This window comes from Marmota flaviventris, chromosome 2, assembly GCF_047511675.1.
Source record: "Marmota flaviventris isolate mMarFla1 chromosome 2, mMarFla1.hap1, whole genome shotgun sequence".
NCBI classification, from domain to species: Eukaryota; Metazoa; Chordata; class Mammalia; order Rodentia; family Sciuridae; genus Marmota; species Marmota flaviventris.
The window spans coordinates 92931903-92945158 of record NC_092499.1 but is presented as its reverse complement, the minus strand read 5'-3'; the positions used below and the strand labels follow the sequence as shown (position 1 = coordinate 92945158).

The window sequence follows — 13256 nt, the reverse complement described above, 5'->3', positions numbered from 1 at the left end:
ATACCTTTATTTATTTATCTTTATGCTGTGCTGAGGTTCAAACCCAGCACCTCACACATGCTAGGTGAGTGCTCTACCACTGACCCACAGTCCCAGCCCCAAGCATTCCTGGCTTTTTAAAAAATCTTTTATTTGGAGACAGGGTCTCACTCAGTTGTCCAGGTTGACCTTGAACTTGCATTCCTCTTGCCTTGTGGTCTCCAAGATTACAGGAGAGTGTCACTATAATCATCCCAATAAATGCATCTTAAGTTGAAAATCATTTAATATAGCTAAAAGGTCAAACTTTGATGTTTAGCAACAAAGTAAAATGCAAAATATCAATTATTTACCCTCATGATCACATGGCTGATCGGGAACTACAGTTTGCTGCTCAGCATCACAAGAGAGTATTCTACCATGTAATACTAGCCCAGGATAAAAATCAAAATTCAAATTAAGGTTTCTACTGAAAGTGCCAGCTTTTGCATCAACATAAACTTGAAAAGTTATTAAGTAAAGAGAAAAAATTTTAAACCAGATAACTCACGGGTCAAATACTTCCCAGTCTTCTTCATAGGTGGCTTCTGCATGGGCTGATGAATAACCACTCTCTGGAGTTACTGGTGCTATTTAATAAAATGAAAAGAAGATGTTACTTTTACACACTCAATGCTTCCTTTAAATATGCATTTTTATTATTTCTATATAAGATCTTCCTGAGGCTCTGAATATATAAGATTAAAGACAAAAGTAACTTGTAACTACTTGTAGTTAACTTGTAACTACACAGCATTTTAAAGCAAATTTAGTAACATACATTTAACTACATTCAAAGGAGAAAACCTATCACTACAGATAGAATAACAAATATCATGACTAGTAGAAAAAAATTACTACTTATTAAAAATAATACCCCACAAAAATCCAGTTTCTAACTGGATAGTGATTGTATGTGATAACCATAAAGTTCTTATGGTGTTTTTGTATCAAAACTATACCACAAAGTGCCTTGTACATATAGGTAGTCAATAAATATATGCTAACAACAGATCCAACCATGGTCTTTATTTACTTATTTATTTTTAAGTTTCGGGTTATAGACATATTTAATTTCATTCAGAATTTTCCACTTGTTTTCAAGGTTACATCTTTTGTTGTTGTTGTTGTTGTTGTTTTTGTGGTAGCAGTGGGGCTTTAACACAGGACCTCACACATGCTAGGCAAGTGCTCTACCTCTGAGCTACATCTCCAGCCCCAAACATAGTTTTAAAATCTGAGATTCATGAACAGTCTTTAAGAAGTCCAAGCATTCATTTATAACAACATGAATGGAACTGCAGATCATTAACTGAAATAAGCCAGGTACAGAAAGACAAGTACCATAGAAGTTGATAATAGAATGGTGGTTACCAGAGATCAGTGGATGCAGGAGTTGGGCAGAAATTGATCAATGGGTACTAAGTTACAGTTAGAGAGGAGTGAGAGGTAATGGTATGCTACTGCACAGTAGGGTTACTGTAGATAACAGTAAGTACTGTCCACTTCCAAAAGCTAGAAAAAAGGATTTTGAATGTTTCACCATCAAGAAATAATAAATGTTTAAGAAGATAGACATTTAACCTGATGTAAACATTACACAATATATATATGTATTGAAACACTGCATGGTACTACATCAGTTTTCACAATTTTCACGTGTCAAAAATAATTTTTAAAAAGTCCGTGAACCCCACGAAGACTTATGTACATTTTCCCAGGAATCTCAAGGTTGTATCTATGATCTTAAAAAGCTAAGTAATGAGGTTGGGGATGCAGGTCATGGTAGAGCGCTTGCCTAGCGTGTGCAAGGCCATGGATTCAATCCCAACTACTGCCCGCCCACCCCCCCCAAAAAATGGTTAAGTAATGTATTATGTCTACATGTTGCTGCATGTAGAAAAAAAATAGCTTTATATTTTACTTCTAACTTACAACTTTAAAATAATTAAGGAACAATTGTATTCTATATAATTCATTCTGTCTAAACTAAGATTATATCAATTAAAAAACATTATGCTATAGAAACATGCTGAGAATTTCCTAAGACAATAACTGTGACTTACATTGAAGGAGAGGAAGATTGTTCCTTACAATCTAAACAAGTAATGTCTCAAAGGCAACGATTTTAGGTGGAACCCAATAAAAGTGTCTGTAATCCTTAGAAATCAAGTGTTAGAGGGTAAGTTTCAGGACAAAAATTAACCCTTTTTTACAATTATGTATTTAGGCTTTCTTAGACAAGTCACTTTGATGTGTTTGTTCAAATAACATAAGATGTAAAGCAGAATTTTTATTTATCTGTGACAATTTATACCTGAAATAGTTCACTAACACAAGGGGATAATGAAAAATGTATCTTCCAACTACTTCACTATTCCAAATTCCTACTGACCTCAGAGAAAGTATAGAACATATACTGAATTCCAACATACTATGCATCTTTCATATTTCACTGTATTTAGCCTTCAAAACCCTGTATTATTATTACTACCATTTATTCATTTATTTCTGAGATGAAGTCTAAGTTGCCTAAGCTGGTCCAGAATTCCAGGGCTCAAGTGATCCTCCCACCTAAGCCTCGAGAGTATAAGGGAGGGGCTACAGACATACCCCATTTATCATTTTAAAACTAAGAAAACTGTGTTTCAAACTCTCTCAAGAGACTCTGGGCTCCATTAAGCTGTGGTAGTAATTCTTCCCCTTTGATTGTAGAGTTAGATATATATGTTATTAAGTTTGCTTTGAAGTTTGTTAATATTCCAAATGATACTTTGGGGTCTTGAGACAGTTTGAAACACAATTTTTAGCTTTAAAATGGTAATAAGCTACCTTCTTGTCTTCTTTGGCTCTGTTCTCTTATCATCATCATCCCAGAGTAACTGCAATGTGCCACCACATCATCTTGCTTACTTATTTGTAATAGCACTCACCACATGGTAATTTTTCTGCGTACCTGGCTCTTCAATTAGATCATGAACTCTTTAGGGTCAAGGAGTGTATACCTTATTCATCATTATCAATAATTCCCATCACAAAAAATAGGTGTTCATAAATTAAGTCTTACTTTTCCTATCCAGAAATTAAGGTTACAGAAATCACTTTTCCACCTTCACAGTTGTCATAAAAAATAAATACAAAGACTTATTATAGCCAAGAGTCCTGGACTTTATCCTTTACCATTCATTAGATTTATAACCCTGGGCGATGTAATCAGCATGAAAACATTGGTCAAAGGTAAGTTAATCTGTGCGTAACCTTGTTGATCTGCTTGTTAGATTTAGTATCATTCTTAAATTCTGGGCATAACAGTATAATTAAGAATTTTTGGCTCCATGAAATTAAGTCTTGCCTCTATTTTGGTGCTTTTCTCTTTATATTGGTATTAATAAGTGATTGATTGTTGGGAGGCAGGGGGTTCTAGGGATTGAACCCAGGAGCACTCAAACACTGAGCCACATCTCCAGCCCTATTTTGTATTTTATTTTACAGACAGGGTCTCACTGAGTTGCTTAGTACCTCGCTGTTGCTGAAGCTGGCTTTGAACTTGTGATTCTCCTGCCTCAGCATCCTGAGCTGCTGGGATTACAGGCGTGTGCCACTGCACCTGGCTAATGAGTTTTAATATACAGAAGATTCACAATCTGTGCATTTTTTTTCTTTAAATGTTTTCTGCTGTTTTATTGTGTATTTTTTGTTTGTTTGCTTGTTTAAAGTTTCCACTTTATATATGAGAGAAGTACATTATTCTACTTCTTTATGCCAAACCATTCTTCTTAACCAATATACATTTACTGGGTCTCTCAAGTATCTGGCACCATAAGCAACAGAAAACAAATCTAAGATAAAATGTCTGCCCCAGAAGGAAGTTGACTATCCTCAATTTTACTTCACTTTCAGGAATGGTGGAACACAATTTGATGTTATACTAGGTATATCTACCTCTCAGATGCATTAAGTTTCTACATTTCAATGGCTACTGGCTAAGAAAGTAATAATTATGTTAATGAAGTTTATAAAGATCCATAAGACTGCAAAATTTGGGTATAGGGAGAGATCCAGAAACATCCCCCTTGGGGGTACATCATTCATGTATGCAATAAATCTAAAATTGTGACACTGCCTCTAGGCAGGGACTGCAGACCTAGGGTCCAAGACTAGTGCAAATAATGACTTTGGATTTCTGGGATAAAATTTTGTTTCCAATTTAATTTTCTTTTTAACTTCAAGGAAGAAAAGTTTATGCATTTAATCTGCCCATTCAAGAAAAAAATCTGATATACTATATTTTTATAAACTACTAATGAAGACACATAAAAAATGAATTTTCTTCACCTGTAAGGGGTGGGATATCACGATTAACTGTTTCTTCTGCTTCTTCTAAACCATTATTTATCGATGGCCTCACTTGTACTGCTTGATTTGAGTAAGCTGCTCCATTAGTTGATGTTGTAGTACTGGTAGTGATCTCATCCACCTGTTCCATATCAAGTTGTTTTACTATCTCTTCAGCTTCCACAGCCTGTCCTGGGGAATCTGATCCTGACGTTCCTGCAATCAGAATTCAGTGTACTATCATCACTGAAGAACTCAAATATTTAGAAAAATTAAATGCAATTATCATCAGGTAATTTATTTGGACTAATACTTTATATAGGAACAAAGCTAAGGATAGAGCCTTTAGAAAGTCTTCTATACACTTTTCACAAAAAATAAGGATCAAGAATGTTTATGATCACAATTTGACCCAGCTATCCCACTCCTTGATTTATACTCAAAGGACTTAAAATCAGCATACTAGAGCAATGCAGCTACATCAATGTTCATAGCAGCTCAATTCACAATAGCTAAACTGTAAGCAACCTAGATGCCCTTCAACAGATGAATGGATAAAAAAGCTATAGTATAGAATATTACTCAGCATTAAAAGAGAATAAAATTATGGCATTTGCAGGTAAATGGATGGAGTTGGAGAGTATCATGCTAAGCAAAGTAAGCCAATCCCAAAAAACCAAAGGCCAAGTGTTCTCTCTGATAAGTGGATGCTTATCCATGTGTGTGGGTGGGGGGTGATGATGGAAAAAATGGAAGAACTTTGATTGGGCAAAGGGGAGGGAGAAGTGGGGAGCGTGTATGGGGGCAGAAAGGATGGTGGAATAAGAAGGACATCATTACCCTAGGTACATGTAAGACTGTACCGGTGTGACTCTACATCGCATACAACCAGAGAAATGAAAAGAAATAAAAAAGAATGTTTATGAACCACCATGTAACTCAAGCTATCCCACTCCTTGCTATTTATCCAAAAGGACTAAAACCAGCAATAATTACTATAGCAATAAATACTCTAATGTTTATATACTTACAGCACAATTCAAAATAGCCAAATTATGGAATCAACCCAGATGCTTGTCAATAGATGAATGGATCAAAAAAATGTGATATATACACAACGGAGTTTTACTTGGCCATAAAGAAGAATGAAATTATTGCATTTGCTAGTAAATGGATGAAAATGGAGAAAATCATGCCCAGTGAAATAAGCCACACTTAGAAAAATCAAGGGTTGAATGTTTTCTCTCATATGTGGAAGCTAGAGAAAAATAAGGGAAAGAAGGCAGTTGGGAGGTGAGGGGATGTTGGATATCACAAGTATATAAAGAAGACCAGTGAAGTACAGAAGAACGAGAGGGAGGAAGGAAAGGAAAGGGGAAGAGATAAGGAATGAATTTAACAAAATCATGTTATATACATACATAAATGTGCCAAAGGGAATCTCACTTTTATGTATATGTATAAAGTACCAATCAAAAATAAATAAAGGAACAAAAGGAAGCTCAGTAGAAGAGAGGAAGAAGAATAGAGGGAGAAAAGAGTAAGATGGGGGAATGGTGATTGAAATCAAATTCCTTGCATGTTTGATTTTGTCAAAATGAACCCCAATACAACATACAATTATACACTAATTTTTTTTAAATGGGGGGAAATTTTTTTTTTTTTGGTGCCAGGGATTGAACCTATAAGTGCTTAACCACTGAGCCACATCCCCAGTCCTTTTTATTCTGAAACAAAGCCTTGTTAAGTGGCTGTGGCTGGCCTGGAACTTGTGGTCCTCTTGCCTCAGTCTCCAAAGTCACTGGGATTATAGGCATGTGTCACCACACCGATGAACACATTTTTTTTTTTAACTTTCAAATAGTTCAGAAACACCTATTTATACTCAAATAAGAGTCATAATTTAGAACTTCTTTTCACTAAAGCATATATCATTTTTTAAGAACATACTATGTGCCAGGCATTTCATATATGTTCACTATTCCCAAACAACTTAAATTCTTCTAATTCAAATACAAGCATCCTAGCCAATGTAGGGAATTGTAATTTTTCAACCAGTGGCACTTATCCAAGAATAAGCTAAATGTTCCCCTAACCATAAGAACCTTTTTATTAAGACACCAAAATAATTACTCAACAAAATACCATCTCAATAACAAAATCATCCAATTCTTCTTCCACAATGAAATGATCCCATTCTATTTCTGAAATCCTTCAAATGTCATTTTAAACAACAAAAATAACAAAACTTCCAACATTCACAATTCCCTTGTATTCTCTGCATTATTGCTTTAAATTTAACTTCTTTCCTAAAAGCATTTATTTTCCTGACGCACTCAATGTTCTTTATACTCCCATGCCAAATATACTAACTGAATCAGAATTTATCTCCAGTCCTACTAACAGATGACTGATTTTTCCACTAATAGAGGGGTTGGGGGTGGAACCTGCTCTTTGAGACTAACATCATGTGGCTAATATAACTTTTCACTAATTCTCAATGCTCTCATCTAATATATACTACCAGGATCCTCTCAGTCACAGAAGTTCAAGACCTAGCTATTAGTTCATCATCACTCTATTAATAAACATGGTATCTTATCTAGTTTTTTATTACAAATGATGCCTGTGACTCATCCAATGACTAATCCTCAAAGTTTTTACTTTCTTGAGTTTTAAATATCTTCAAACTGTTCTTTAGCCATTATTACCAAGGCAATAAGCTGGATATTAAAACTAAGAAACTGTTCATCTCTGAAACCTAAAATTAATATTAGGTTTAATATAAAATTAACATTAATCTTACTGCAACCTTGTAATCTTCCAATTATCTATCTTATTCCCATTATATGTGATCATCATGCTTGAGGATCCATCCTAACACATCACTCATCAACTTCTTCCCCACTCTTCTCACCTAGACTTCATAGTATATCACTTAACCCACTTGCAAGCCAATGCTCTCAGCAATCTTGTTTCCGTGTCCCTCCACTGACATAAATCAAGAAATCCCTCTTGAATTATTATGACAGGCTTCTCAGACTACTAAAGGAAACAATACAATTATTAAAGTCTGGTCATACTCCAGATGAAATCCCCCAATCTTAACTAGGCCTCTAGCATGCTGCGCAGCACTTTTTTGTCTCAGCTCCTTCCCAGAGCAACATTTTAACCCTTCAGTATTCTCTTCAAGTCCCCGCCACTAGTACCACCCCTATAAATAAAACAATCCCCTCTTTCAAAGAAAAAATTGTAACTACCAAATATCAAGTCTTTCTTCCTTAAACTTCTGTATGTTAACCTTTGGAGTTTTTTCCCTCCAGCATTAGGAAAAAATGTCTCCCTATCCTATTTCAATTTAAATCCTTTTACCTGTTCTTTTGATCCCAGCTCTGTCAATGATCTCTAGAAACTTTCTCCACTTTCCTCTTTTTTTCAGTTTTCAACTTTTTCCTATATTAGATACTTCCCTGAGGCATAAAATACAAAAATATTTGGCTCTTACAAACTATTGATGGAGACTGTGTGACTTCTCTAGTTTTTCATTCACGCTCAACGCTTTTCATAAAAGTAATCTACATTTGCTGTTTCCTTTCTTACTCTCCATTTTATTATTCTAACTCAGTAATACTGGGCTTCCAAATCTGAACGCTCCTCTGAAACTTTTTGGCAAAGAAACTAATGCCCTTCTAATTGGTCAGCTTAGTTATGTCCTTTCAATGCTCATTTCCTTTTCTTCTATCTTTATAATTCTTAATCCATGCTCTGGGTTTGAACAGTCCTTTCTCTGTCTTTTATTAAGTCTCATCTCCTGGCTTCCTCCATGTCTTCTTTTGTTGGCTGCTCTTAATTTTTCCAGTCCTTCAATGTTTCCCCGCAAAATTCTAGACTTGGTTTGCAGAACTAAAATAAACAATTTGTTCCACTGGCTTCCACTGATTCCAAGATGATAGCATAGTCTGCTGCTTAAACCCAGAAATCTGAAATCAACATTGGAATGACAAAGCTCTTACTATACATTTTAATTTTGTTGTTTCATGACATCTCAAGACCAGCACAGCTTGAATTAAACTCAATTATGTCCATGGAGCTTTCTTCTTCTTTAATCTCTCTTTCTATCACCTCTAATCTGTGCCCCAAACTTGTCCATTTTATATCCTCTTCCTCTCTTTTCTAATACTAAAGTCTCATGGACTACTACAATTCTATTAATTTTTCCCAGCCTCCAGTCTCTTTAGGATCTAGCCTATATATTCTTGCCAAGTGATCATTATAAAACATAAATCTGACTCATCATTTCACTAGATTAAAAACCTTTCAGCCAATCCCCAGACTATAAAGTTCAAACATTTTGTTAGCACCATAATCTGCCTTTTTCATAACTTTCTTACCTTTCCCCTTTTCAAACCCAATGTTCTGTCTGTTTTAAATGCTGTGGGGCCTTTGCTCATACTGCTTCTTCTACCTGGAATGCTCTTTACCACCTTTCAAGATCCAACTTTTCTATCACATGTTCTGTGACTCACTAAACCCATCACCCACCACAGAGGATCACTCCATTCTCAAAGTATTTCAATGTTCCGTATCTCTACAATGTGCCTATAAAATTTATTACACTGATTTAATCATAAAAAGGAAACATTTTTGTAGGGAAAAAGGATCATGCTAATTAGCCCAAGTTTGCCTTGAACTTGTAATCCTCCTGCCACAGGTTACCAAGTAGCTGGGTATACAGCACCATGCCCAACAAAAGTAAGATCCCTGAAGCCAAGGATCATGTGCCAATCATTTCTAAATTTCCAGTAACTAACAGTAAACATTAGAGATGCTCAATAAACATTTATTAAAATGAATGGAAATCCTCAAGACACTCCAAACACTTAAATATAATTATGCCATTTCATGGATTAAGAAGCACAAGAATTCTACAGTCCCTTTATGTACTAATATGCATTATTTTCTTCCTCAGGACATTCTTGATTCTACATTATACAATTCTGCCTTTTTTAAAAAAAAATATTTTTTAGTTGTAGATGGACACAATACCTTTACTTATTCATTTATTTTTATATAGTGCAGTGCCTTATATGTGTGAGGCAAGTGTCCTACCACTGAGCTACAGCCCCAGCCCCCATTCTGCCTTTCAAAAACTGCCCTAGGGAGCTGGGGGTTGTGGCTTAGCAGTAGAGTGTTCGCCTACCACATGGGAGGCCGTGGGATCAATCCTCAGCACCATATATATGGGGCGGGGTGGGGGGGGAGAAAGAAAGAAAAGAAAAGAGAAAGAAAGAAAGAAAGGTATTGTGTCCAACTACAACTAAGGAAAAAAACAAAACTGCCCCAAGGTTGAGGTTGTAGCTCAGTGGTAGAGTGCTTGCCTAGCAAGGTCTGAGGCACTGGGTTCAATCCTCAGCACCACATAAAAATAAATAAAGGCACTGTGTCTATCTACAACTAAAATAAATACATACAAAAGCTGCACTATCAGTTAAACAGTTGTGCATGCCTATAATCCTAGCAACTTGGGAAGCTGAGGGAGGAATGCAAGTTTGAGACCAGCTTCAGCAACTTATTGAGACCCTGTCTCAAAAATTTTAATCCCAGTTGGCTCAGGAGGCTGAGGCAGGAGGATTTGAGTTCAAAGCAAGCTGCTGCTCTAAGCAACTCAGTGAGACCCTATCTCTAAATAAAATACAAAATAGAGCTGGGGACATGGCTCAGTGGTTGAGTGCCTCTGAAGTTCAATCCCCTAAATAAATAAATAAATAAATAGACAGATAGATAGATAGATAGATAGGGCTGGGGATATAGCACACAGTGATTAAGTGTCCCTAGGTTTGATCTCTAGTACCAAACAGATGAATAAACAAAAAATAAAATAAAATTTGCATTATCAAGCCTGTGGGCCCAGCCACTAACGGCATTCAGGCAAGTTTGAGGTCAACAAGGGAGATTTAGTGAGATTCTGTCTCAAAATTAAAAAGGGCTACGGATGTAGCTCAAAGATAAAGCAATTGCCTAGTATATGTGAGGCTCTGGGTTTAATCACCAGAACCACCAGGAAAATAAATACCCCCACCACACACACACTATTATTCAGCAACATAATTAAGACTGGAATTTAAGTAATTAGGCAACACACATTTTCCATGTGCACATACTGTATCAAAAATAAAGACTATCCTTTGCCCTCAACTAGCCTAGAAAATAAACTATCATAAATAAAAACACAGTATAGTAAACAAGCTGTTAAAAAAAAAAAATGAAGGGTGGGCTGAGGTTGTGGTTCAGTGGTAGAGTGCTTGCCTACATGTGTGAGGCACTGGGTTCAAATCTCAGCATCATATATAAATCAATCAATCAATAAAAGTCTGTCAACAACTAAAATACTAAAAAAAAGAAAAGAAGGGGCCAGGTAAGGGCATGTACTTAGTAGGCTGTGGCATGAAGATCCTAAATTTGAGGCCAGCCTGGGTAATTTAGTGAGACTGTCTCAAAATAAAATAAATGATGAATGAGGCCCTGAGTTAAATCTCTAGTATCCCCAGCCCCCAAAAAAGTAAAGAAGCAAATTTGATTTTTTTTTATATTTATTTTTTAGGTGTAGATGGACACAACACAATGCCTTTATTTTTATGTGGTGCTGAGGATCGAACCCAGGTCCCTGCCCGTGCTAGGCGAGCACTCCACCGCTGAGCCACAATCCCAGCCCCAAATTTGATTCTTTTGTAAAGACTTTATATAATAAAATCTTTGATTCATTTGAATTAGAGTATTATTTATTACCTAAGAATAGCATTAGAGTACTATTAATACCTTAATTCAAATAAAACAAATTACTATTTATCTAGATTGAAAATACCTAGGAGGAAAAAAAAAAAGATAATAAAACTGCATTACAAAAAATTATATGGTTTCAGTTTAAAGGTATTTAATAAATCTGTAATGTCACAGAATACTGGAAATGTTTCTGGATTCTCTGCTATATATTCTTTAAGAATTATAGAAGTTGGGCAGGGCGCAGTAGCACACACCAGTAATCCCAGCAGCTAGGGAGGCCGAGGCAGGAAGATCGCAAGTTCAAAGCCAACCTCAGCAAAGGCAAGGCATTAAGCAACTCAGTGAGACCCTGTCTCTAAATAAAATGCAAAATAGGGCTAGGAATGTGGCTCAGTGGTCAAATGCCCTGAGTTCAATCCCTGACACACACACACACACACACACACACACACACACACACACAAATATATATATATATATAGATATACATACATACACACACACACACACAGAAGTCAATCAGGCTAGGGTTATACATACATACACACACACACACACACACACACACACACACACACACAGAAGTCAATCAGGCTAGGGTTATGGCTCAGTGGTAGAGAACTTGCCTAGCACATATGAGACACTGGGTTGGATCCTCAGCAGCACATGAAGATAAATAAAATAAACGTTTGTGTCTATCTACAACTAAAAAGAGGGCTGGGGATGTGGCTCAAGCGGTAGCGCGCTTGCCTGGCATGCGTGTGGCCCGGGTTCGATCCTCAGCACCACATACAAACAAAGATGTTGTGTCCGCCGAAAAAAAAACTAAAAAATAAATATTAAAAAAAAAATTTTTCTCTCTCTCTCTCTAAAGAAAAAAAAAAGATTAAAAAAAAGAATTATAGAAGTCACCCCAATAATAATAAAAATAAAAATTATCCCTCTAGACCAAAGTCTATCATCTAGATTTTCAGATAATGAAAGCATAGAAAAAACAAATTATTTCAGTAAATTAAAAAATACTTTCAAGGAACTGTACATTTTTAACAAGTTCATAAAACAAATAAGATGCTGACAAAATATGGCAGTAAAATTAAAAAGATCTTTTTAAAAATTATGAAGGTTTAAACCCTTCATAATTTATTAACTTCATAGTTTATTAACTATAATTTAACAATATTAAATTATAGTTAATACTTAACCATATGAAAATGGTTTATACATACCATTTTTATTTGCTGGTGAAAAAAAGTTGAAGACAGGAGAAAATATGGTCCCCAACAATGTAGTCCTTGGAGGACTGCCAGAGGAAGGATTTTCTTCTAATTTCCCATTTTGTTTTGCATGTTGATTTGTCATTTCATAACTACCAGCTTCTAAGAAAGAATAGAAAAAAAAGGTCATAAACAAGTGACTTTCAGAAATTACACATAAATCATTTAAAAAATAACTTTTCTCCCCTCAAATACTTGCGAAAACTAATTAACATTCAGGAGTGATTAATAAAGAAATACTGAGGTAAATCATTAGTAAATCAAATAATCATAAAGTAACACTTTATTATTGTTAACATTTATTGATTTTTTTTCAAAGTAAATTTAAATACAAAATTATACAAATCAAAAGGCTTCAAATTAATATAGTGTAACAGAAAATGAAAAAAATTCTTTGTAAGAAAGTAAACAAGTTATCAGTATCAAAAGCATGAAGGCAAGATTCTGTTTTTGATTACACTTTGGAATGCTGCCTACTTCATAAAACCTTCCCTCATATCTTTCTAAAGAATGACAGTTAAATCATTAGAGGCAACCTGGCGCTACTGAAGAAGGTCAAATACAGCTGTGTCAAAAATTACTTATTAGAGCTGGAGAAGATAGCTCAGTGGTAAAGCCTAGCAAGTATAAGGCCTTGGGATTCAATCCCCAAAATGATAAAAAGAAAAAATAAAACAAAACATGAAATCTGAGCCATTTCAGAGTGGTTAGGAAGAATGATCTTATAAGTAAAAAATTTCACAGATATTTGGGAAATATAAAACAAAAATAAAATGAAAAGTTTTGACTTTGACTTATCCTCCACAATGTTACCTTTTTGATATAGCTTTAAAAACAAAACAACAACAA

General features: G+C 35.3%; 1 protein-coding gene and 1 long non-coding RNA gene across 4 annotated transcripts in view; one reads left to right on the top strand and one right to left on the bottom strand.

Annotated features, from left to right (window-relative positions):
• LOC139704721 (uncharacterized) overlaps positions 1–3701 on the top strand; it is a 43533-nt gene extending 39832 nt beyond the window's left edge. The window contains exon 2 of the long non-coding RNA XR_011706668.1: positions 3511–3701. This is a non-coding gene — a long non-coding RNA (uncharacterized lncRNA). The remainder of the gene's footprint in view (positions 1–3510) is intronic.
• Ctdspl2 (CTD small phosphatase like 2) overlaps positions 1–13256 on the bottom strand; it is a 77068-nt gene that overhangs the window by 26632 nt on the left and 37180 nt on the right. For 2 of the 3 annotated variants that reach the window (XM_071608209.1, XM_027925910.2), the window contains 3 exons: positions 12360–12509; positions 4354–4569; positions 530–608 (listed from right to left, as the gene is read on the bottom strand). In XM_071608209.1, coding sequence (XP_071464310.1) covers positions 530–608; positions 4354–4569; positions 12360–12509 — 445 coding nt within the window. The remainder of the gene's footprint in view (positions 1–529; positions 609–4353; positions 4570–12359; positions 12510–13256) is intronic. The other variant, XM_071608210.1, reaches the window with a different exon arrangement.